This window comes from Micropterus salmoides, unplaced genomic scaffold (genome assembly GCF_014851395.1).
Source record: "Micropterus salmoides isolate LMB-PRFRI ecotype aquatic unplaced genomic scaffold, ASM1485139v1 Ms_hic_scaffold_1588, whole genome shotgun sequence".
Classification (NCBI taxonomy): domain Eukaryota; kingdom Metazoa; phylum Chordata; class Actinopteri; order Centrarchiformes; family Centrarchidae; genus Micropterus; species Micropterus salmoides.
This window is the reverse complement of record NW_024040694.1, coordinates 1-25,739: the sequence shown is the minus strand read 5'-3', so window position 1 is coordinate 25,739 and position 25,739 is coordinate 1. Positions and strand designations below refer to the sequence as shown.

General features: G+C 48.5%; 2 protein-coding genes across 2 annotated transcripts; both read right to left on the bottom strand.

The window, feature by feature from the left end:
• Positions 1-4,237: 4,237 nt before the first annotated feature.
• Positions 4,238-9,423, bottom strand: LOC119904850 (transmembrane protein 200C-like). Its single transcript, XM_038721510.1, has 7 exons — positions 9,301-9,423; positions 8,554-8,740; positions 8,066-8,309; positions 7,816-7,877; positions 5,395-5,552; positions 4,925-4,934; positions 4,238-4,460 (listed from the first exon to the last, which is right to left on the bottom strand). Exons 2-7 carry the CDS (start codon positions 8,658-8,660, stop codon positions 4,238-4,240), a joined length of 804 nt encoding a protein of 267 aa, XP_038577438.1. The 5' UTR covers positions 8,661-8,740; positions 9,301-9,423.
• A 2,342-nt stretch (positions 9,424-11,765) lies between these two features.
• On the bottom strand, positions 11,766-25,431 carry LOC119904851 (lethal(3)malignant brain tumor-like protein 4; the record flags this gene model as incomplete). The annotated part of the gene is given in 7 exon segments (XM_038721511.1): positions 11,766-13,895; positions 13,983-14,045; positions 17,722-17,888; positions 18,769-18,842; positions 21,874-21,954; positions 24,150-24,278; positions 25,332-25,431. Coding segments are annotated over 7 exon segments (917 nt in total), but the record flags the coding sequence as incomplete, so codon positions are not given.
• Between the last annotated feature and the right edge of the window lie 308 nt (positions 25,432-25,739).

The following is a 25,739-nucleotide window of genomic DNA, read 5'->3' as shown; positions in this document are numbered from 1 at the left end:
GGTGCTTGTGAGTTGGAGGTGCTTGTAAGGTGCTCATGAGGTGGAGGTGCTTGTGAGTTGAAGGTGCTCATGAGTCGAAGTTTGCTTGTAAGGTGCTTGAGTGGAGGTGCTCGTGGTTGGAGGTTCTTGTAAGGTTGCTTGTGAGGTGGAGGTGCTTGTGAGGTGCTAGTGAGATGAGGGCTTGTTGATGTGCTTGTGAGGTAGAGGTGCTTGTGAGGTGGAGGTGCTCGTGAGGTGAGGTGCTTGTAAGGTGCTTGTGAGGTGGAGGTGCTTGTGAGGTGCTCGTGAGATGGGGGTGCTCGTAAGTTGGAGGGCTTGTAAGGTGCTTGTGTGGAGGTGCTTGTGAGGTGCTCGTGAGATGGGGGTGCTCGTAAGTTGGAGGTGCTTGTAAGGTGCTTGTGAGGTGGAGTGCTTGTGATGTGCTTGTGAGTGGAGGTGCTTGTGAAGTGCTTGTGAGTGGAGGTGCTTGTAAGGTGCTTGTGAGGTGGAGGTGCTTGTGAGGTGCTCGTGAGGTAGAGGTGCTCGTGAGATGGAGATGCTTGTGAGGTGCTTGTGTGGTGGAGGTGCTTATGAGGTGCTTGTGAGATGGAGGTGCTTGTAAAATGGAGGTGCTTGTGAGGTGCTCGTGAGGTGGAGGTGCTTGTGTGGTGGAGTGCTTATGAGGTTCTAGTGAGATGGAGGTGCTTGTGTGGTGGAGGTCCTTATGAGGTGCTTGTGAGATGGAGGTGCTTGTAAAATGGAGGTGCTTGTGAGGTGCTCGTGAGTTGGAGGTGCTTGTGTGGTGGAGGTGCTTATGAGGTGCTAGTGAGATGGAGGGCTTGTGAGGTGCTCGTGAGGTGGAGGTGCTTGTGAGGTGGAGGTGTAATTGTACCGGGGGGTGCGGTTCTATTAGTTGGTCTGTCTATGCTAGAACCACTTTAGCACACAGCTCTTGGGAATCTAAGTCTACATATCCAGTCATCATGAGGAGCCATGGATAATTTATATCTGATGTGAGACCTGGCTCATCTTTCACTGCACGCTGCCCCAATTCTGTCGCCAGATGTCCCTGCTGGAGCTACAGTCAACATGACAGTGAGGTTAGAGTGTGAGAAGCATCGTTCTACAGTCTGGCTTCAGTTCAGCAACTCACCAGAAGCTCGCGTGGAACTGGGAGTGACCAGGGAGCATCAACACAAGGATCTGACACCAAAGCTGAACTTCATGTGCTTTATTTGGAGTTATTGATCATGTTTGCTGATAGACTGCTGAACCTGCAGGGTCAGCTGATTGGACGGTGTGCTGTTCAGCTGATGCAAGTTAGCTGCAGTGGAAGACGTCGTTAGCTACAGCTTTCACTTCACAAGTAACAACAACGACGCAGTCAGAGCTTACACCTCAATATTTTCTAACAGTTACATGCTGATGGAAACATTTATAGAGAACAGTTTCCTCACTGGGGGCCACGCATGATCCTTTAACCCTTTAACAGCCACTCTGCTCCTGATTGTTCAACATTTTACTTCATTGTCATTCAATACAGAAATGAAGAATCTGATTTCTGAATGTGTTGAACATCCCATGTTCATTTATTTTACCAGAACAACATTTATTTTACCAGAACAACTATCCTTGCTGGGACTAAATGTCCATTAAATGGTAAAACCTAGTGCTCTTCAGGTTAGTAAAGGTTTCCCACAAGGCTCTGCTCTTGGTAAACCGCTGCATTTATATAATTCACCCAGTAACACAGCAATGCCAGCCAGCTAACACTCACGTGGTCAGCATCGGGAGAAGTTTGGGGGGAGGTGGTATCGAACCGCCAACCGTGTGATTACCTCCGAGCCAGAGCTACTTTTATTCAACAGTACATAAACTATATTATCTCTGCCAATCCAAACTGTCATGTACATTTTTATGCAGATGATACTGTTTTATGCCACAGGTTCTTTGATACATTTCAGATCTCATCGAACATCAGCTGTTTTTAAACTCTGACAAAACTAAATGTCTGTATTCTTTAGGTCATTTATCTAGCCAACGGCCTTTATCCAAACTCTTCAGGGCTCTCCCATTAAAATAGTTGCATGTAATATGCTTGCATTGTCAGGTCTCAGGATGTTTTAATGTCAGCTGAGTTTGGAATAACTGCTTCAAACACTAACTCTCTACAGACGGAATGAGCTGCAAAAACTAAAATTTCACTTGATGATTTTAAAAGACTTTAAAAGTGTTTGTATTTCACTTGTAATACTGAAATTTAACGTACTACAAGGATTCTTTTCCGGCACACAGAGCCTATGTTCGGAGGAAGCTGGGGACCCTAACCCTTTTTTTTTTACCTTATATTTGTGGTTACGGCTGAAATAGGACATTGATAAAGCGTGAGCAAAAAGCTAGTCCACCTCGCTCACTCGTTCAACAGATGGAAAGAACTGTGGGATTTCAAAGATTCAAATTACCTGAGTTGGTCCTCTTCCTCCAAAACAGGTGTGTGCTGTGTCTCCAGCAGACGGAGGTATCCTCACGGTGGGCTTTACTGTCAAAAAGTATTATAATGGTGACATTACCAGGAAGCAAAGCTAACTTCAGCTTTCTCAACAAAATGACACGTATCCTTGTGTCTGAACGGAGCGCCGTCGTCATGTTACAGTTATTAATCTCACAGAGCCACAAATAGATGCGTTAGCTCGTCGCTATGTGTCCTGCTAACAGCTGTTTAAAAAAAAAGAGACTATTAAAATTAAGTTTTGTCTTTCTTTCACTCGCCTCCACAACAAACAACGCACCAGATCAAGACGTTTTCGACACAAAGTGATGGAACCACTGCCGCTTTCAACCACCGGGGGCCGCCAGACCACCAGAAACTGAAAGCAGGTCTTTAAAGTGTGACTGTGAGTCTGAACTCCTCAGGTCTGTCTTCAGCACATCACGATGTCAGTGAGATAAACATTACATTTAGCTTGTCGTCATGTGGCCTTACTGTGGAGCTCTGCGGGAGTTAAAGGGTTAAAGGTTCCCACTCTGACGTTCAGCAGCAAAAACACTTTCAGTTCTGAACATGTTCTCTTTCTGTAAAGACACATTTTAAATCAGTAGTTAAACTTTTCTGTTTTCCCCTGGATATGAAAGCCCCCCCCCGCCGTGGCCCTATTTGTCCTCCAGGTGGCCCCGCCCCCCATGCGGCGACCTCCACACACAAAACATTTCCTGTCGGACACGTGGAGATTAGTATAAAAACATTCCCGCGTCTCAGTCAGATAACAAGCTGTTTAATGGAAGTCCTCACGCTGTGCTGGAAGACTCCTTATTGCTACGCCATGAACCACAATCCTTTAACACATTTCATCACCACGCAATCCCTCCTGATGTGATGTCATTAAAAAGTCACATGACTTCAGAGTTGTGCTGTTATCACTGAGGCAGCTCCTGATTGGTCGCCTCCTCCTCCCTCCCAGACCAGAATCCACCTGTGAGATCATCCTCAGCTTCTCCCTGTTGGAGTACTTCCTGTGTGATGTCACTTCCCCTGTCCTCTGAGCCCCACCCTGTGACGTCACACGGCGCGGTGACGTGATCGACTCAAACGATTGGTCATCTCCGTGCGTCAGTTTGCTGTAACCTGTTGTGCTGGCGGTCGGCAGGCTCCGCCTCCTGCAGGGGGGGGGGTGGCGTGGAGGAGGAGGAGAAGAGGAGATGAAAGAGGGGAGAGCGACAGGTGGAGGGGGTGGGAGGAGAGAGAGGAGGAGCAGGGCCTGGGAGCCTCCTGGGGCCTCCCTGTGGAGACTGGAGGAGCTGCAGGAACCCTGGAATGGTCTGAGTGGGGGGGCGTGGGGAGCACAGAGGAGTGTGGACGTGCAGATACCTCTCTCTTCTTCCTGTCTGTGGCCTCCCCCCTCTCTCCCCTGCACCTCCTCCCCCTGGGGCCCCACCCCAGCCCCGGCCCGTCCCCCCCAGCTGAGTGCCTCCTGCGGGGGGCAGGGGGCGTGGGTGGCGCAAAGGCAAGGTGAAGGAACTGAGCGCCTCCTTCTGCAGGGAGTCCAGCATGTGGGAAGGTGGGGGGGGCTGAGGCTGGGGGGGGGGGTCTTTGGGAAGAGGGAGGAGGAGGAGGACGTCTGGCTGCTCACGGTAGATACTGAACACTGTGTTACCTCCATCACCACCCCCACCTCCTCCTCCCGTCCCTCCCTCCCTCCTGCTCATCAGGGAGGCGGGGTATGCCCTGGATTTTGTCTCCAGGCTCTTTGATTGGACGTAGTTAACGAGGCCATTGAGGGGTTGGCGGAGGAGCGGCGGGCGGAGGAGTTGGGTTTGCGGAGCTGTGGAGGTCGATGACGGTGGAGTAAATGTCCCGCAGGTTGATGACCTTGGTCTTCTTGTCGCGGTTCTCGTGCAGGACGGCGTTCGCACAGATGAAGAGGAAAATCCCGATGCCCATGATGAGAGGGCCAAAGACCTTCAGCCTATCAGAGTACAGATACCTGCGGAGACACCCACCAACACTTACTGTCAGACAGCAGGTACCTCCACCTGCAGTAGTTGCTACGTGATGTTTCATGTGCCGCCTGGTGACGGTGTTTCTCTCTCTGTGTTTACCTCCACCTGCTCCTGAGGGAACATCTGGCTCTGTAGCTGCTAGAAGCTCCACTGTTCACCGGCCGCTCTCTGACTCAGTCTGACTGACGGTCATCACACTAAAACAATAAAACAAACCACTAGAACGTCTAAAATGATCACTATACCCTCCTGAAAGACACTTAGAACCACCTCAGTTACAACAAGAACCACTAAAGCCTCCCAGGAGACAACTAGAACCTCATTAGAGACTAGTAGAACCACCCCTAATGACCACTACAACCTTCTACAGGATGCTTTCCCCAACTTAATTACAACAAAAACCAAAATGACCTCTACCACCACCGATATGACATCTAGAACCACACACCTGAACCCCCCTAAAGAACCAATAGGAACTCCAGAAAAGATGTCTAGAACCCCCAAGGGACCATTAAGCTCTCTTCAATGAATACAACCGACACAGGAGGCTTCAATTACCACAACAATCTCAAAAGCCCACTAGAGAGCTTAAAGGACCACTAGAACTCCCTAGAGAGCCGCTCATAAAGGACTACTCAATGACTCCCAACAATCTCATGTAGGACATTTAAATGACCTTAAGTACCTCCTAAAGACCTCTAGAACTACCTAAAAGGCCGACACAACCTCTTAAGGGGCCACTGGACCTACCTAAGGGACTAGTAATTGACCAATACAAATTCCTACAGGACCTTAGGACCCCCTGAGTACTTCAAGAACCTAGAGGACTTCTAGAACCACCTGAGGGAGTCATATTAAATTTACTGCCACTCTTAAATAAGATTGTAGCAACAGCAGACTGAGAGAGAGAGAGTTTACCTGTCCAAAAGTCCTGCAGAAAGCCTTGTGGAAGCTGTGGAGTCGTCCCGTTCATGTTTTCTTTGATGTTAAATCCATCGTCACCTCCTTTCTTCTTCTCCTCTCCTTCTGTGTCGTCTCCTTCATGTACTCCCCCGGCCCCCCCCCCTCTGGCCTCCCTGGAAGCAGTCAGAGAGACGTTCAACACAACATCTGGTTCTGCTGTGTTAAACCTGCGCCTTCAGTCACGAGTCTCCAGCACTCACATGTCTGCATGAAGATTTGGGTCCCTGTAATCTCTCCTGTTCCTACTGGACTCAAAGAAAGTCCTTTCCTAAAGTGATTCCATTGTATGTAACGGTGGAGGACATCTTTTAATTAAACTTTGTTTTAATTCAACTTTCAGTTCAGTTTTATTTATAAATAGCGCCAGTTCAGAACATATCTCGATGGACTTTTTATGGAAAGCAGGTGTAGACCGTCCTCTTGTGATATTTAACTACTACTGCCCCCCTGTGACATGTTCTACTGTCCCCTGACTTGTTCTTCTGTCCCCTGACATGTTCTTCTGTCCCCTGACATGTTCTTCTGTCCCCTGACACGTTATACTGCCTCCTGAATGTTCGTCGGTCCCCTGACATGTTCTACTACCCCCTGACATGTTCTACTGCCCCCTGACACGTTATACTGCCTCCTGACACGTTATACTGCCTCCTGAATGTTCGTCGGTCCCCTGACATGTTCTACTACCCCCTGACATGTTCTACTGCCCCCTGACATGTTCTTCTGTCCCCTGACATGTTATACTGTCCCCTGACATGTAATACTGTCCCCTGACATGTTCTTCTGTCCCCTGACATGTTATACTGTCCCCTGACATGTTCTTCTGTTCCCTGACATGTTCTACTGCCCCCTGACACGTTATACTGCTGCTCCTGACACGTTATACTGCCTCCTGAATGTTCGTCGGTCCCCTGACATGTTCTACTAACCCCTGACATGTTCTACTGCCCCCTGACACGTTCTACTGTCCCCTGACACGTTCTACTGTCCCCTGACACGTTCTACTGTTCCCTGACATGTTCTACTGCCCCCTGACATGTTATACTGTCCCCTGACATGTTCTTCTGTCCCCTGACATGTTATACTGTCCCCTGACATGTTATACTGTCCCCTGACATGTTCTATTGTCCCTGACATGTTCTACTGCCCCCTGACATGTTATACTGTCCCCTGACATGTACTGTGACACATTCTACTGCCTCCTGAATGTTCGTCTTACCCCTGACACGTTCTACTGTCCCCTGACATGTTCTACTGTCCCCTGACACGTTCTACTGTTCCCTGACACGTTCTACTGTTCCCTGACACGTTCTACTGCCCCCTGATATGTTCTTCTGCTCCCTGAATGTTCTACTGCCTCCTGACACGTTCTACTGCCCCCTGACATGTTCTACTGCCTCCTGACATGTTCTACTGCCCCCTGACACGTTCTACTGCCTCCTGACATGTTCTACTGCCCCCTGACACGTTCTACTGCCCCCTGACACGTTCTACTGCCTCCGGACACATTCTACTACCTGCTGATATGTTCTTCTGCCCCCTGACATGTTCTACTGCCTCCTGACATGTTCTACTGCCCCCTGACATGTTCTTCTGCCCCCTGACACATTCTATTGCCTCCTGACACGTTATACTGCCTCCTGAATGTTCGTCTTACCCCTGACACGTTCTACTGTCCCCTGAATATTCGTCTGTCCCCTGACACGTTCTACTGTCCCCTGAATGTTCTACTGCCCCCTGAATATTCGTCTTACCCCTGACACGTTCTACTGTCCCCTGAATGTTCTACTGTCCCCTGAATATTCGTCTTACCCCTGACACGTTCTACTGTCCCCTGATATGTTCTACTGCCTCCTGACATGTTCTACTGCCTCCTGACATGTTCTTCTGTCCCCTGACATGTTCTACTGCCTCCTGACATGTTGTACTGCCTCCTGACATGTTCTTCTGTCCCCTGACACGTTCTACTGTCCCCTGAATGTTCTACTGCCCCCTGACACGTTCTACTGTCCCCTGATATGTTCTACTACTGCTTCCTGACATGTTCTACTACTACTGCCTCCTGACATGTTCTCTTCTGTCCCCTGACATGTTCTACTGTCTACTCTACTGCCCCCTGACACGTTCTACTGCCCCCTGACACACGTTCTACTGCCCCCTGACCCGTTCTACTGTCCCTTGATATTTCTACTGCCTCCTGACACGTTCTCCTGCCTCCTGACATGTTCTCCTGCCTCTTGACATGTTCTCCTGCTTCCTGACATGTTCTACTGTCCCCTGAATGTTCCTACCTCCTGACATGTTCTCTCTGCCTCCTGACATGTTCGTCTGTCCCCTGAATGTTCTCCTGCCTCCTGACATGTTCTCCTGCCTCCTGACATGTTCTCCTGCCTCCTGACATGTTCTACTGTTTCCTGGTTGCCAGGCTCGATCTGGGACGGCTGTGGCTCAGGAGGTAGAGCGGGTTGGCCGTTAATCGGAAGGTCAGCGGTTGTCCCTGGACTGACTGTTCTGCCAGTGTATGTGAATGTTAGTTTCCCTTTGAGGCTCAGTGTATGAATGTGAATGCAGATGTAGTGTAAAAGCGCTCTGAGTGGGCGAAAAGACTAGAAAGGCGCTATACAAATACGGAGCATTTACATCTGGATCTTACCAGAGCATCACCAGGTGCAGGTGTGGAGCTGCTGGAGGACACTGAGGCCATGGCGGCACCCTCCTGTGGCTGAGTGCTGATAAACAGTCCGCCTCGAGGCCAGTAGCCCAGAGCCGCCATGACCGCACCCACCAGCAGGACCAGGATGCCAAGGGCTGCCACAAGACCTGCGATCGAAAACAGCTTCAACTTGCCCTTCACCACCACCACCTCGCTCCTCCTGGGGGCAGGAAGTGACATCATTATGTGCTGACAGGTTAAACGTTCCTGAAGGTCAGACTGTTCTCTTACTACGTACTGCAGCTTCCCTGACTACTTTTGCATGCAGTCTGCATACAGCTGGGCTTCTACTGAACTTTGAACCTCTGGCTCATGCTGTGCATTGTGGGTCAGTAGACAGAAAAGCAGCTGGCCTGCAGACTCTACTGGAATACTGAACAGCGTGGTACTACGGGTACTGTTACCTCTTCTTCTTGTTCTTCCTCTTGTGTGCGTGTGCTTTGTTTGTTTTGGACTTCAGTGAGTCCTGTCGCCGCGCGTTAATCCGCAGGAGGCCGCCAGTTGCGATCATCACCACCCACCAATCAGACGGCGGCTCGGCGGGCTAATCCCCGCCCACTGCCACCTCACCTGGACTCAGTCACCAACTTCCTGTTAGAAACAAAGTAAGAAATATTAGCTCTAAAGTATTTAAATATTTCGGTTTGTTTATTTTATTCCACTGAAGAAACGGCGTGCAGTTTATTTTTACTCGTTTTAAAACGCACCGCCTTCTCCGTTTGGATATTTACATGAAACAGCTGTTTCTAACATCAGGTTTCATTATCAGGACTCCCATGACTCCTCCGGGCCTCCGTAGCTCTGACCACACTGCAACTCCCACAATGCAACGCTCACCCTCTGACAGAACTACGTCTCCCAGCATGCACGGCAGCTCCTCCACAAGCTGAGTGGATTCTACTGATTCTACTCTGACTCACATCTGTGCAGGATCAATACTGATCAATCAGTGTCAGTCATCACAATGATGACAGACTTCCTCTGTTCAACACTAATCAATACAGTTATCGATCAGAATGACGATCAATACTGGTCAGTAACACCGTGACAGAACAGAGCTGATCGGAGAGAAACTGTACAGAGCTAATGGATCGCTGCTGCAGAGCGAGCGTGTTCACTGCTGAACACAAAATAAAACAGAACGTTCTCACTGTTTCAGCTGCCGTCGCTTCATGTTGCTGCTGCCGTTTCCTCCTCTTTAAGTCTTTCCTCCTGTCGTCTCCCCCTCTGCTCCTCTCTCTCCCTCCTCTGGCGGCTCTGCAGTGATGCTGAGCGGAAACGCATCTCCTCCTCCAAGGGGGGGGGGGGCAAAGAGAGAGAGGGGGGGAGAGGGAGGAAGAGAGAGAGAGAGAGGGAGAGAGAGAGAGAAGGAGGTAGGGAGAGGGAGAAAGAGAGTGGGGGAGGGAGAGAGGGAGGTAGGGAGAGGGAGAGAGAGAGAGGGAGGGAGAGAAAGAGGGAGAGAAAGAGGGAGAGAAAGAGGGAGAGAGAGAAAGAGGGAGAGAGAGGGAGGGAGAGAGAGGGAGAGAGAGAGAGAGAGAGAGTGGGGGAGGGAGAGAGAAACTACAGCCCCCCCTCAGCCTTCCACAGAGGCTCGGGCTGTGGACGGTCTGTAGACCTCAGCTCAGCAACATCTGAATCATATGTTTCCGTATAAATGTTCTCAGAGGAAGTTTGTCCCTCCTGAGACTCCATACGTGCTGCATCAGATGTTAATATTGAGTCCTGCGAGTCTGACAGTCCACATCTGCTGGGAAAGATGACAAAAACAATTTCTAAGAATGATTCTGATTTAAAGCTCTGAGAGTGTAAAGCCTCAGACGGTTCCGGTCTGTGGGGGAGGGGGGCTGGTTCTTACGTCAAACTGAACCTCAGTTAAATTATCGAGGACCCTGTGAAGGTTTCACTCTGAGACAGAATGAAGGTCTCTCCTCACGGATGGAGACATGTCGGACACCTGGGCGCCACCATTACGAATCTGACAGCCTGACCAGAGCCATCTCCCGTTCCCTGAGCTCCCCTCGTACCCCTGAAAGTCTGTCGGGTAGGACCGGACAAGACGTAAGACCGAGTGAAAGTCAAGATAGCTAAGACCAGACACAGGGGAAGCTGGAGAAGAAGAGGGTCAGAAGCTGGACTGGGATGTGGACCTTGTGCTTATGGGTCAGCTCAGAGGCAGATTAGGGTCGGTTCAGGTGGAGACCTGGCTGGTTCCTGAGGAAGCTGGCGAGGTCCTAAAGGCAGGACGACCAACACCCTCAACACCATCGCAGCTGATCCAAGTGGGGAACAGAACACCATATGCAGGAACACCAGTTCCCAGTACAGAACCAGATCAGTCACTGACCCCTGCAGGCTGACCCAGGCTGCAGAGGCTGTACTGGAACTTCATGTCTGAAGACTTTGGGAGTGACTATGAGCTAAAGAAGGAGCTCGCAGAGCGAGCAAACGTCTGGCTGAGACGGAGACCAGATCAAAATACGCGGGGAAGACAAGGATCCCAAAGTCCGCTGCAGGAGGAAGACGAAGCAAACACACAGAAGACAGGTGACTGCTGTGAGCAGTAAACTCACCTGTGCTTCCTCACGTCATTAACTGTAGGCAAAGGGTTTCGAGCAGGAACACGAGGTCAGCAGGCGACTCGTAACCACAGATCCAGAGCCAGAAACTCTGGCTCCTAGTCTACTTTTGGAGACTCTAGGAACCACAGGTGCATTCTGGGAGCGCAGTGCTCTGGTGGGGTAGTAAGGTACTATGAGCTCTTTAAGATAAGATGGTGCCTGACCATTAAGAGCTTTGTAGGTAAGAAGAATGATTTTAAATTCTATTCTGGATTTTACTGGAAGCCAATGCAAAGAAGCTAAAACAGGAGAAATGTGATCTCTTTTCCTGGTTCCTGTCAGAACACGTGCTGCAGCATTCTGGATCAGCTGAAGAGTCTTAACGGACTTTTTTGAGCAGCCTGATATTAAGGAATTGCAGTAATCCAGCCTAGAAGTAACAAATGCATGGACTAGTTTTTCTGCATCATTTTTAGACAGGATGTTCCTGATTTTCGCAATATTAAGTAAGTGAAAAAAGGCGGTCCTTGAAATTTGCTTAATGTGAGACTTAAACGACATGTCCTGATCAAAGATAACTCCAAGATTCCTCACAGTGGTGCTGGAGGCCAAGGTGATGCCATCCAGGGAAACTATATCTTCAGATAATGCGTCACGGAAGTGCTTAGGCCCCAGAGCAATAACTTCAGTTTTATCTGAGTTTAACATGAGAAAATTACAGGTCATCCAGGTTTTAACATCCTGAAGGCACATTTGAAGTTTAGCTAACTGATGAGTTTCATCTCGCTTGATCGATAGATATAACTGAGTATCATCTGCATAACAATGAAAGCTTATGGAATATTTCCTGATAATATTGCCTAAAGGAAGCATATATAAAGTGAAGAGGATTGGTCCGAGGACAGATCCTTGTGGAACTCCATGACTAACTTTGCTATGTTGCAGTATGTTCCTACAGGAGCCAATGAAGCAGTGATACATAAACACCTGTATGACATCAGCTGTTACCTGGACTGTGTCTCCAGGTAGGTCACCTGGTCAAAGAGAACCAATGAACGGGCAGCAGATAACAAACTTTATTAATCTCATCAAACACTGACAGAAACAGCAGAGAAAAGAACAGAAACATCAGCAGATTGTTGGAAACTTTAAAACAACCCGTACGTTTAAATTCATGCACCGTTAGCGTGGAAACCTGAGGAACTGTTAGAAACCCGAGATACAAACTGAGCGTGTGCACAAGAGCGCCCCCGTGACGTCACAGTGACATCACTGGGAAGGCGGAGTCAGAGTGAACTCCTGGTTTGAATGCCAGACAGAAATAGAAATATATATATACCTGTGTATAAACTTTAAAATAGAACTCTATAGAGAAACAGGACAAGTTCAAACACGAGAGAGAATAAAACTATAAATATAAACTCTGGAATTAAAACTGAGCTCTGACCACACAAGGACCAATCACAGCAGAGGAGGCGTAAGTGTAAAAACCTCCATCACACAAAGCCCGACAGGCGGATCCTGAGAGTCTTTAGAGTCATTACAGTGGGGCGGAGCCTCAGTGTGATGTCACTGACCGCTTCCTGTGTGGCGTTTATTCCGGAGCCGTTACATTCGTGTCATCAGGGATCTGGTCTTAATGAGGACTGAACATCGTTAATCTATTTATCTAATTATCACCAACCAATATATAAATTCAGATTAATATTTTAACTCGTAATGGTGAGTTTTTTTTCCTCACAATTATAAAATCTTTTCTCACAATTGTGTCTTCATATTATTACTGGCCCTTTCTCGCCATGTCAAGACGTTTCTCACAGCTATGAGAAGCGTTAGCGAACGCAGCTTTTTATTCTTTGTGTTCACGGTTCATTTTGTTTTGTTCTTTTACAGACAGGAATTAAGAGCCGGGTTACAAATATCTGGGATCTATGATCTTAACTTCATCACATATGAAGCGCCTGTCAAGAGTTTTTAGCCAATCAGCTGGCAGCAGCCATGTCCACCAGTTTTGTGGAAAATTCAATAAAACTTTATCCAGACTGTCACAGAGGAAACAGAATGAGTCCAGCTGAGGCCACTTCAGGCCCCCCCTCCTTCCCCCTGACCAGTCTGAATCACATACGGTATAAAACATGGACGCTCCGTGACATCACCACAGGCCGACCATCTTGGCGGCGCCTGACTCGCCTAAATGGCCACATGTGGTGAGTCATATGAAACCAGGTGAGGGGGGGGGAGATCAGCTCTAGAGACCACCCCGTGCTTTGCCCCAGGCTGTCCACGTTTGTTTCTGCTGTTTGACACGAGGGTCTGTGGGACGGACTCGCCAGGTGAGGCTGCATCATCACAGCAGCTATGTCCTTCAGGCCTCAACATCCTGGAGTCCTTTGCGCAGCGATCCTGGTTTTGGTGAGTCCAGTCTGTCAGTCTTTAGTTCTCTGAAGGGAACACCAGCACTAAGCCACGTCCCTCCAAAGAGGCGGAGCCTGAAATGGCGCTCAGCGGGGTGTTCAATCTGAAAACGCTGTGTGAGTTTCCAGGTTGAACAGCAGGTTTCCTTGAAACAGTGCGCAGTGGGCTCTGAGGTGCGTCTTCTCTCATTGGTGGAGGTCTTACCCAATCAGCAGTGACGTGTAAATAAACACTGCGGCGCACCAACCGGGCGTTCAAGGCACCACGGCTCCTTTAGGGGGGCTGAACTGGGCGTCAACAAACTTTCTGTGTCTCATTTTCTTCTTTGTGATGAACAAACGTGAGGTCACGTGACCGCCAGCTGACAGAAACACCTGAGAGAGAAGTGTGAATGTCAAACCTGACTGACGACTGGATGAAAAGTGAACCGTGATGTTGTCAATCAGGTGTTTCCGGAGCGGCTCAGTCAGTCAGTCGGTCGCAGGTGTCAGGTGTGATTGGTTCATGTCCCCAGTGTGTGATTGGCTGCTGTCCTCTGTGTCTGATTGTCTCCTCTCCTCGGCATGTGATTGGCTTCTGTCCTCGGTGTCCGATTGTCTCCTCTCCGCGGCGTGTGATTGGCTCCTCTCTCCGGTGTGTGATTGGCTCCTGTCCTCGGCGTGTTTGAACATCAGGATGGAGTTGTAGATTTTAAGGGCGGGACCAAGTTTGATTGACATTATCCTGACAATGTCCCGTTGGGTGAGCAGGAGGAAGGCCCGACCATCAATTTGCTAAACAGACAGAAGAAGGAACCAATCAGATCAAAGCAAGTTCAATGTGATGTAATAACATATACAGGAACTGATTGGTCGTCTCACCTCATCTCTGAAATGTTTGGCCTGTTCCTCACAGCCAGGAAGAGACTCAACGAAGTCTGACACCTGCAGAGAGACAAACAGGCGAGAGAGAGACAGACAAGTGAGAGACAGAAAGAAAGGTGAGAGAGAAAGACAGATGAGAGAGACAGACGAGAGAGAGACAGACAGGTCAGAAGTCTTGTATACCTGTAAAGTAGTGAGCGTGTGTAAAGCAGTGAGCGTAAAGCTTGTAAAGCTTGTATAACAGTGTAAAATAGTGAGTGTACCGCTTGTATAACAGTGTAAAGTAGTGAGCGTGTGTAAAGCAGTGAGCGTACAGCTTGTACAGCTTGTATAATAGTGTAAAGCAGTGAGCGTACAGCTTGTACAGCTTGTATAACAGTGTAAAGTAGTGAGCGTACAGCTTGTATAACAGTGTGAAGTAGTGAGCGTACAGCTTGTACAGCTTGTATAACAGTGTGAAGTAGTGAGCGTACAGCTTGTACAGCTTGTATAACAGTGTAAAGCAGTGAGCGTACAGCTTGTACAACTTGTATAACAGTGTAAAGCAGTGAGCGTAAAGCTTGTACAGCTTGTATAACAGTGTAAAGTAGTGAGCGTAAAGCTTGTACAGCTTGTATAACAGTGTAAAGTAGTGAGCGTACAGCTTGTATAACAGTGTAAAGTAGTGAGCGTACAGCTTGTACAGCTTGTATAACAGTGTAAAGCAGTGAGTGTACAGCTTGTACAGATTGTATAACAGTGTAAAGTAGTGAGCGTACAGCTTGTATAACAGTGTAAAGTACTGAGTGTACAGCTTGTAGAGCTTGTATAACAGTGTAAAGCAGTGAGCGTACAGCTTGTACAGCTTGTATAACAGTGTAAAGCAGTGAGCGTACAGCTTGTACAGCTTGTATAACAGTGTAAAGCAGTGAGCGTACAGCTTGTACAGCTTGTATAACAGTGTAAAGTAGTGAGCGTACAGCTTGTATAACAGTGTAAAGCAGTGAGCGTACAGCTTGTACAGCTTGTATAACAGTGTGAAGTACTGAGTGTACAGCGTGTACAGCTTGTATAACAGTGTAAAGCAGTGAGCGTACAGCTTGTACAGCTTGTATAACAGTGTAAAGTAGTGAGCGTACAGCTTGTATAACAGTGTAAAGCAGTAAGCGCACGGCTTGTACAGCTTGTATAACAGTGTAAAGTAGTGTGCGTGCAGCTTGTATATCAGTGTAAAGTAGTGAGCGTGCAGCTTGTATAACAGTGTAAAGTAGTGAGCGTGTGTAAAGTAGTGAGCGTACAGCTTGTACAGCTTGTATAACAGTGTAAAGTAGTGAGCGTACAGCTTGTACAGCTTGTATAACAGTGTAAAGTAGTGAGCGTGCAGCTTGTATAACAGTGTAAAGCAGTGAGCGCACGGCTTGTACAGCTTGTATAACAGTGTAAAGTAGTGTGCGTGCAGCTTGTATATCAGTGTAAAGTAGTGAGTGTGCAGCTTGTATAACAGTGTAAAGCAGTGAGCGTACAGCTTGTACAGCTTGTATAATAGTGTAAAGCAGTGAGCGTACAGCTTGTACAGCTTGTATAACAGTGTAAAGCAGTGAGCGTGCAGCTTGTACAGCTTGTATAACAGTGTAAAATAGTGAGCGTACAGCTTGTACAGCTTGTATAACAGTGTAAAGCAGTGAGCGTACAGCTTGTACAGCTTGTATAACAGTGTAAAGCAGTGAGCGTACAGCTTGTATAACAGTGTAAAGCAGTGAGCGTACAGCTTGTATAACAGTGTAAAGCAGTGAGCGTACAGCTTGTACAGCTTGTATAACAGTGTAAAGCAGTGAGCGTACAGCTTGTATAACAGTGTAAAGCAGTGAGCGTACAGCTTGTACAGCTTGTATAACAGTGTAAAGTAGTGAGCGTGCAGCTTGTACAGCTTGTATAACAGTGTAAAGTAGTGAGTGTACAGCTTGTACAGCTTGTATAACAGTGTAAAGCAGTGAGCGTACAGCTTGTACAGCTTGTATAACAGTGTAAAGTAGTGAGCGTGCAGCTTGTACAGCTTGTATAACAGTGTAAAGCAGTGAGCGTACAGCTTGTATAACAGTGTAAAGCAGTGAGCGTACAGCTTGTACAGCTTGTATAACAGTGTAAAGCAGTGAGCGTACAGCTTGTACAGCTTGTATAACAGTGTAAAGTAGTGAGCGTGCAGCTTGTACAGCTTGTATAACAGTGTAAAGTAGTGAGCGTACAGCTTGTACAGCTTGTATAACAGTGTAAAGCAGTGAGCGTACAGCTTGTACAGCTTGTACAGCTTGTATAACAGTGTAAAGTAGTGAGTGTACAGCTTGTACAGCTTGTATAACAGTGTAAAGCAGTGAGCGTACAGCTTGTACAGCTTGTATAACAGTGTAAAGCAGTGAGCGTACAGCTTGTACAATAGTGTAAAGTACTGAGCGTACAGCTTGTATAACAGTGTAAAGCAGTAAGCGCACGGCTTGTACAGCTTGTATAACAGTGTAAAGTAGTGAGCATGCAGCTTGTATATCAGTGTAAAGTAGTGAGCGTGCAGCTTGTATAACAGTGTAAAGTAGTGAGCGTGTGTAAAGTAGTGAGCGTACAGCTTGTATAACAGTGTAAAGCAGTGAGCGTACAGCTTGTATAACAGTGTAAAGCAGTGAGCGTACAGCTTGTATAACAGTGTAAAGTAGTGAACGTAAAGCTTGTACAGCTTGTATAACAGTGTAAAGCAGTGAGCGTACAGCTTGTATAACAGTGTAAAGTAGTGAGCGTACAGCTTGTATAACAGTGTAAAGTAGTGAGCGTACAGCTTGTACAGCTTGTATAACAGTGTAAAGTAGTGAGCGTACAGCTTGTACAGCTTGTATAACAGTGTAAAGTAGTGAGCGTGCAGCTTGTACAGCTTGTATAACAGTGTTAAGTAGTGAGCGTACAGCTTGTATAACAGTGTAAAGTAGTGAGCGTAAAGCTTGTATAACAGTGTAAAGTAGTGAGCGTACAGCTTGTATAACAGTGTAAAGTAGTGAGCGTACAGCTTGTACAGATTGTATAACAGTGTAAAGTTGTGAGCGTAAAGCTTGTACAGCTTGTATAACAGTGTAAAGCAGTGAGCGTACAGCTTGTACAGCTTGTATAATAGTGTAAAGCAGTGAGCGTACAGCTTGTACAGCTTATATAATAGTGTAAAGCAGTGAGCGTACAGCTTGTATAACAGTGTAAAGTAGTTAGCGTACAGCTTGTACAGCTTGTATAACAGTGTAAAGTCGTGAGCATAAAGCTTGTACAGCTTGTATAACAGTGTAAAGTAGTGAGCGTACAGCTTGTATAACAGTGTAAAGTAGTGAGCGTACAGCTTGTACAGCTTGTATAACAGTGTAAAGTAGTGAGCGTACAGCTTGTACAGCTTGTATAACAGTGTAAAGTAGTGAGCGTGCAGCTTGTACAGCTTGTATAACAGTATAAAGTAGTGAGCGTGCAGCTTGTATAACAGTGTAAAGCAGTGAGCGTACAGCTTGTACAGCTTGTATAACAGAGTTGTATAACTCCTCCATGACGACGTCATGCAAATTTCCACTTTTATACAAGCAGTATACTGTAGCTAAAGGTAATTTCTTTAGTGTTGTCGCATGAAAAGATAGAATCAGATATTTAAAGAAATGTGGGGGGTGGACTCACTTTTGGGAGATACTGTTTAACCTCTCCCTCTCTCCCATACCTGTCTCTTCCTCTGATCTGTCGTACTGACCTGCTGGACGCTCCAGTGTTGGACGGTCTCGGCGTGGACTCCGGCGACGCCCGGCAGTAGTTTGCGGTGCTGCTCCCAGCAGAGCGATAGGTCGCGGCCGGGCTGCGCCGACATGGCCGACAGGAAGACAGACTGATGGAGGGCGGCCTGCAGACTGGACTCTGCTGCTGGAGAGAGAGAGACAGGTCAGAACGGAAGACGACACCTTTCAGGCGGTGGGCCAAATAAAACAGGCATAATACTCAATAAAACCATCAGCTGTCAGGTCTTTGGGTTCTGGACTGTTGGACACGGTCCAGAAACCTCCAGGAGGATCGATCCTGAACCAGATTTAAGGACAGTGGAGACACTGAGCTGTCTCACCCCCTGAGCAGTGAGACAGGCCGCATGGGGGGTGGGGGGCGCTCTCAGTCTTTCAGAGGAAGAAACACAACCGACACAGTAGTTACCATGGATAGCTGTTTCCATGGTAACTGCCACTTTATCTGTCTGCTGTTTCCATGGAAACAATAAGGAGAGAGGAGCAGAATTTACATCACGGTCTCCATGGATACCTGGAGTTTGTTAGTGAACTGACGACAACAGTCACTCCAGCCGGTTCTTCGTTTAGGAGCGCAGAGATTTCCTGAAGACGTCCTGCGACGCTGAAGCTGCTGTTAGTCACACATCCGGCTACAGTCGGTCTGTATCCTCCAGTCCAGGAGGAGGCCCTGATGCACCTGAACACCTGAGCTCACTAGCGTCAGCTAACAGCTCTCCGTAACACATTAATGATTTGTGTTTCTGCTACAAGCGAAGCTAAAGTTTGATCGAGGTTCACAAAGAGACAGAAGTCTCAGCAGGTCGTCCAGATGTAGCAGGTAAAACCTGACCTCAGCAGGTCCAGATAAACCACTAAAACCAGTAACCGTTGTCAGGGCAACGGAATACTAAGTAAAGCTTTAAAATCCAGATTCTCCTCTTCAGGCCTCTTCAGGTGGTTCAGACTGAACTGGTCTGGATGAGACTCTGAATGTGAACTGCGGTTTGACAGAGGGTCTACCATACCTGGACCGAGGGTGGTGACGTGAAGCTCCTCCTCTTCCTGTTTCACACGGAGGAATTTGGTTGGCTGGGAGAGTCTGGGAGAAGAAGACGTTATTAAAGTGTGTTCATCACATAAACAGATGTTTCTGCTGAAACCCTGCCTTTGTGGATCGATTCGTGTGCAGGACTTGGTGGCACCTGGCAGTTAGGCTGCCTAGTGTACCCACCTGGACACATGGGACCTGAACTGGTTCTAACTTTAATATATAGGAAAGAAGCTCCTCTGTAGTTACTGTTGGAGTAGTGAACACTTTATTCTGAAACTATCTCACATCACAACATCCTGGAACATGTGCTGCCGACAGGAAGTAACCCTTTCACAGCTTTACTCAAACTTTCGGCATCGACAGGGTTTTATGCTGCCAGAGTTTCAGAGCGGAGAGGCAGCCTGTGTGTGTTATATAATCCAGTTTTATATAACACACTCAGATTATCTGCTCCACCCCACACACTTCACACCCTCCTGTCAGCCTCTATTCTGAGACAGAGACAGGTCGGACGCCTCACAGGGATCTAACCAGCCAATCAGAGAGCTCCTTCACCTACACACACTCACAGACAAACTGTCAGTCTGTCTCACCTGTCTGTCTGTCTGTCGGTCTTTCTCACCTGTCTGTCTGTCTGTCTGTTTGTAGGCCTGTCTCACCTGTCTGTCTGTCTCACCTGTCTGTCTGTAGGCCTGTCTCACCAGTCTGCAGGCCTGTCTCACCTGTCTGTCTGTCTGTAGACCTATCTCACCTGTCTGTAGGTCTGTCTGTCTCTCTCACCTGTCTGTCTGTCTGTCGGTCTTTCTCACCTGTCTGTCTGTCTGTCTGTCTGTAGGCCTGTCTCACCTGTCTTTCTGTCAGCCTGTCTTACCTATCTGTCGGTCTATCTGTTTGAAGGCCTGTCTCACCTGTCTGTCTCACCTGTCTGTCTGTAGACCTGTCTCACCTGTCTGTCTGTCTGTCTGTCAGCCTGTCTCACCTGTCTGTCTGTCTGTCTGTCTGTCAGCCTGTCTCACCTGTCTGTCTGTCAGCCTGTCTTACCTATCTGTCGGTCTATCTGTTTGTAGGCCTGTCTCACCAGTCTGTAGACCTGTCTCACCTGTTTGTCTGTCTGTAGACCTATCTCACCTTTCTGTAGGCCTGTCTCACCTGTCTGTCTGTCTCACCTGTCTGTCTGTAGACCTGTCTCACCTGTCTGTCTGTCTGTCAGCCTGTCTTACCTATCTGTCGGTCTATCTGTTTGTAGGCCTGTCTCACCAGTCTGTAGACCTGTCTCACCTGTTTGTCTGTCTCACCTGTCTGTCTGTAGGCCTGTCTCACCAGTCTGTAGACCTGTCTCACCTGTCTGTCTGTCTGTCATCCTGTCTCACCTGTCTGTCTGTCAGCCTGTCTCACTTATCTGTAGGTCTGTCTGTCAGCCTGTCTTACCTATCTGTCGGTCTATCTGTTTGTAGGCCTGTCTCACCAGTCTGTAGACCTGTCTCACCTGTCTGTCGGTCTGTCTGTCTCTCTCACCTGTCTCTCTGTCTGTCGGTCTTTCTCACCTGTCTGTCTGTCTGTAGGCCTGTCTCACCTGTCTGTCTGTCAGCCTGTCTTACCTATCTGTCGGTCTATCTGTTTGTAGGCCTGTCTAACCAGTCTGTAGACCTGTCTCACCTGTTTGTCTGTCTCACCTGTCTGTCTGTCTGTAGACCTATCTCACCTGTCTGTAGGTCTGTCTCACCTGTCTGTCTGTAGGCCTGTCTCCCCTGTCTGTTTGTCTGTAGGCCTGTCTCACCTGTCTGTCTGTCTGTCTGTCTGTCTCTCAGCCTGTCTCACCTGTCTGTCTGTCTGTCTGTATGTCAGCCTGTCTCACCTGTCTGTCGGTCTGTCTGTAGGTCTGTCTGTCATCCTGTCTTACCTATCTGTCTGTCTGTTTTTCTGTAGGCCTGTCTGTCAGCCTATCTTACCTGTCTGTCTGTCTGTAGGCCTGTCTCACCTGTCTGTAGGTCTGTCTCACCTGTCTGTCTGTCGGTCTGTCTCACCTGTAGGTCGGTCTGTCTCACCTGTCTGTAGGTCTGTCTCACTTGTCTGTAGGTCTGTCTATCTGTAGGTCTGTCTCACCTGTCTGTCTGTCTGTCAGTCAGCCTGTCTCACCTGTCTATAGGTCTGTCTCACCTGTCTGTCTGTCTGTCAGTCAGCCTGTCTTACCTGTCTATCTGTAGGTCTGTCTCACTTGTCTGTAGGTCTGTCTATCTGTAGGTCTGTCTCACCTGTCTGTCTTTCTGTCAGTCAGACTGTCTCACCTGTCTATAGGTCTGTCTCACCTGTCTGTCTGTCAGTCAGCCTGTCTTACCTGTCTGTCGGTCTGTCTCACCTGTCTGTCTGTCTGTCATCCTGTCTTACCTATCTGTCTGTCTGTCTGTCGGTCTGTCTCACCTGTCTGTCGGTCTCACCTGTCTGTCTGTAGGCCTGTCTCACCTGTCTGTCTCACCTGTCTGTAGGTCTGTCTGTCTGTCTCACCTGTCTATAGGTCTGTCTCACCTGTCTGTCAGTCTGTCTCACCTGTCTGTCTGTAGACCTGTCTCACCAGTCTGTCAGACTGTCTCACCTGTCTGTAGGTCTGTCTCACTTGTCTGTAGGTATGTCTATCTGTCTGTCTGTCTCACCTGTCTATCTGTTGGTCTGTTCCATCTGTCTGTAGGTCTGTCTCACATGTCTGTCTCTCGGTCTGTCTCACCTGTCTGTAGGTCTGTCTATCTGTAGGTCTGTCTCACCTGTCTGTCTGTCTGTCTGTCAGTCAGCCTGTCTCACCTGTCTGTAGGTCTGTCTCACTTGTCTGTAGGTCTGTCTATCTGTAGGTCTGTCTCACTTGTCTGTAGGTCTGTCTATCTGTAGGTCTGTCTCACCTGTCTGTCAGTCAGCCTGTCTTACCTGTCTATCTGTAGGTCTGTCTCACTTGTCTGTAGGTCTGTCTATCTGTCGGTCTGTCTCACCTGTCTATCTGTAGGTCTGTCTCATCTGTCTGTCAGTCATCCTGTCTCACCTGTCTATAGGTCTGTCTCACCTGTCTGTCTGTCTGTCAGTCAGCCTGTCTCACCTGTCTGTCAGTCTTCTTCTCTTCCCCAGAGGAAGCAGCAGAGTCTCGTCTGTGGGCTCCGTCTTCACCTGAATACTTCCGCTGTTCAACAGACAGACAGGTAGAGAGTTAGACAAAGAGACAGAAAGGTAGAGAGAGAGAAAGAAAGATAGACAGGTAGGGAAAGACAGAGAGACAGACAGGTAGAGGGAGAGTTAGACAGGTAGACAGAGAGACGGACAGGTAGAGGGAGAGTTAGACAGAGAGAGAGAGACAGGTAGAGAGAGACAGACAGGTAGAGGGAGCGTTAGACAGACAGACAGGTAAAGGGAGAGACAGACAGGTAGAGGGAGCGTTAGACAGGGAGACAGACATGTAGAGGGGGAGTTAGACAAAGAGACAGACAGGTAGAGGGAGAGTTAGACAGGTAGACAGAGAGACGGACAGGTAGAGGGAGAGTTAGACAGAGAGAGAGACAGGTAGAGAGAGACAGACAGGTAGAGGGAGCGTTAGACAGACAGACAGGTAGAGGGAGAGACAGACAGGTAGAGAGACAGCCTAACAGAGACATCTTAAAGCTTCAGTGTGTACGTTTTTGTGGCATCTAGTGGTGAGGGTTGCAAATTGCAACCAGTGGCTCACGGTGCGTTCAGGTGCCCCTCAGACGGTCCCATTTCCAGAGTTGTGAAGTGGATCTTCCGACTGTGTGTTCATGTATGGTGACGGCTGAGGAGCCGGTTTGTAGTTTGATGTTGTGGTGGATAGATTGCTTGGCTGGAATGACCACGAGTTCAGCCTGAGAGAGGTTCAGCTGAAGGTGGCGAGCCTTCATCCATGCAGATATGTCTGACAGTCTGTGATCCACACGGAGACGGTGGGGTCGTCTGGCGGGAAGGATAGGTAGAGCAGCATATCGTCTGCATAGCAGCGGTAAGAGAAGACGTGCGAGCGAATGATCGGCCCCAGTGAGGTGGTGTAGATGCCCATTGATGACAGTGCAGATAGCAGGATCCTGAGATAGACTGTGTCAAAGGCAGCTGATAGGTCAAGCAGGAAAAGAACCGAAGACTGCAGCTTCAGCTGACCTTAGGGCTTCTGTTTCAGACAGGAGAGCTGTTTCAGTAGAGCGGCCGCTCTCCTGCAGAGCAGATGCTTCACTGGCAGCAGCTGCCGGAGTTTCTTTCTACAGGCTGCTCACGCTGCTGTGCTGCTTTATCAGAGGCTTCAATACAAAACTGTTTGCGGTTGAAAGCTTCCTGCTGGTTGCACAAGGTTTACAACAGAAGACCATGTTCTCTGAATCTCTGAGTGTGACACAGCCAGGCCTGATGGCAGGACTTCCAGCTATGGAAAGAATGCCTCTCTCCCTTCTTCTTCCTTTAGCTTTTTGGCTAGCAGCTGACGTTTGCTTGACAGCATAACGCCCGGAGTTGCTGACCTGCAGCGCGGTCGCACATGTTATATTAATATGCGAAATGAAACACAAACAGATCCAACTGTTGGCACTTCATTATTGAGTCAACAAGAATTTACAAACTATGCATAATCTACGTTCATTACAGTCTTCTGACCGGCTACCGAAGCGCTTTTGCCCCCTGGCTGCGCATCCTGTACTGTTAGTACACAAGAAATTGTCTATGGCTTGGAGGAGATTGGTAGGAATTGGGTCCAGTAGCCACGTAGTGGGACGACTACGGGTCAGGAGTTCTGATACCTCGCTCTCTGTGAGAGGAGTAAACAAGGAGAGTGAAGAACCACTGACCTGGGAGGACAGAGGAAAAGATGTAGGAGGACTGCTACATGTTAGTCTAGAGGAGTGACAGTTAGGCACTCGGCGACACAGTTTCGGACAGGAACCAGGTCTAGCACCTTGCCAGCTTTGTGGGTCGGGGGGCCCGAGTTAGATCAAAGGACTGAATCAGAGACAGGAAGTCTGCTGATTTTGATTTGTCTAAGTGGATGTTCATGTCACAGAGGACGAGTAACGGACAGCCTGCTCTGGGACTGAAGACAGCAGTGTTTCTAGCTCGTCCACAAAGTTACCCACTTGTCCTTGTGGACGGTAGATGACAATCACAGAGACCTTTACCGGAGTGGACACCAAGACAGCATGGTATTCAAAGGAGGCATATTGGTTCGGGGTTAGCAGCTGAATTTCCATTTGTTGGAAACTGAGAGCCCGGGTTTTATTTTACTCTCTGTAAATATGATTGTTTTTCAGATTTCATACCAAAAGCACAATAAAGTATAAAACACCAAAAGATTTCTACAGGCGGTAAAAACAAGTCCGTGGTTACCTGTCTGACTGGTTGCCATGGTGATAAATGGTGACAGGGACAAGGGTGATGACTCTCTCTCCTCCCAGCCTATCAGGAAGCACCACCTCCTTACGCATGTTAATGTCTGAGTACGGACAGCCGAAGGCACTGGCCGAGAGAGGATAGAAACAGGACTCAGCAGGCTGAAACATGACCCAGCAGGCTGAAACAGGACTCAGCAGACAGAAACGGGAGTCAGGAGACAGAAACGAGACTCAGCAGACAGAAAAAAACAGACTCAGCAGAGAGAAACGAGACTCAGCAGAGAGAAACGAGACTCAGCAGACAGAAAAAAACAGACTCAGCAGAGAGAAACGAGACTCAGCAGACAGAAAAAAACAGACTCAGCAGACAGAAACGAGACTCAGCAGAGAAACGAGACTCAGCAGACAGAAACGAGACTCAGCAGACAGAAACGAGACTCAGCAGAGAGAAACGAGACTCAGCAGAGAGAAACGAGACTCAGCAGAAAAAAAACAGACTCAGCAGACAGAAACGAGACTCAGCAGAGAGAAACGAGACTCAGCAGAGAGAAACGAGACTCAGCAGAGAGAAACGAGACTCAGCAGACAGAAACGGGACCCAACAGACAGAAACGGGACTCAGCAGAGAGAAACGGGACTTAGCAGGCTGAAACATGACCCAGCAGGCTGAAACATGACCCAGCAGACAGAAACGAGACTCAGCAGACAGAAACGAGACTCAGCAGAGAGAAACGGGACTCAGCAGAGAGAAACGAGACTCAGCAGAGAGAAACAGGACTTAGCAGGCTGAAACATGACCCAGCAGGCAGAAACATGACCCAGCAGGCAGAAACATGACTCAGCAGACAGAAACGAGACTCAGCAGAAAGAACCGAGACTCAGCAGAAAGAAACGGGACTCAGCAGAAAGAAACGGGACTCAGCAGACAGAAACGGGACCCAGCAGAGAGAAACGGGACCCAGCAGACAGAAACGGGACCCAGCAGACAGAAACGGGACTCAGCAGAGAGAAACGGGACTCAGCAGAGAGAAACGGGACTCAGCAGGCTGAAACATGACCCAGCAGAAAGAAACGGGACTCAGCAGACAGAAATGGGACTCAGCAGACAGAAACGGGACTCAGCAGACAGAAACGGGACTCAGCAGACAGAAACGGGACTCAGCAGGTGTGGGTTTACCTGTGGTGTCCGGTGTACTTGGCTCCCTTAATGTGACCAACTCCTCTGCAGCCTGGAGTGGGACACACACCCTGAGAGGGGGGGGAGAGGGGGGAGGAACCTGTCTCACACACAGAAGGGACATGAACTCTGTTAGTAATGCTGCTGGTAAAGTATACCTGTCTCTCTCTCCGACCTGTCTGTCTCTCTCTCTGACCTGTCTCTCTCTCTCTCCGACCTGTCCGTCTCTCTCTCTGACCTGTCTCTCTCTCTCTCCGACCTGTCCATCTCTCTCCGACCTGTCTGTCTCTCTCTCTCTCCGACCTGTCTCTCTCTCTCTGACCCGTCTCTCTCTCTCTGACCCGTCTCTCTCTCTCGCTCCGACCACCTGTCTCTCTCGCTCCGACCTTTCTGTCTCTCTCTCTCTCT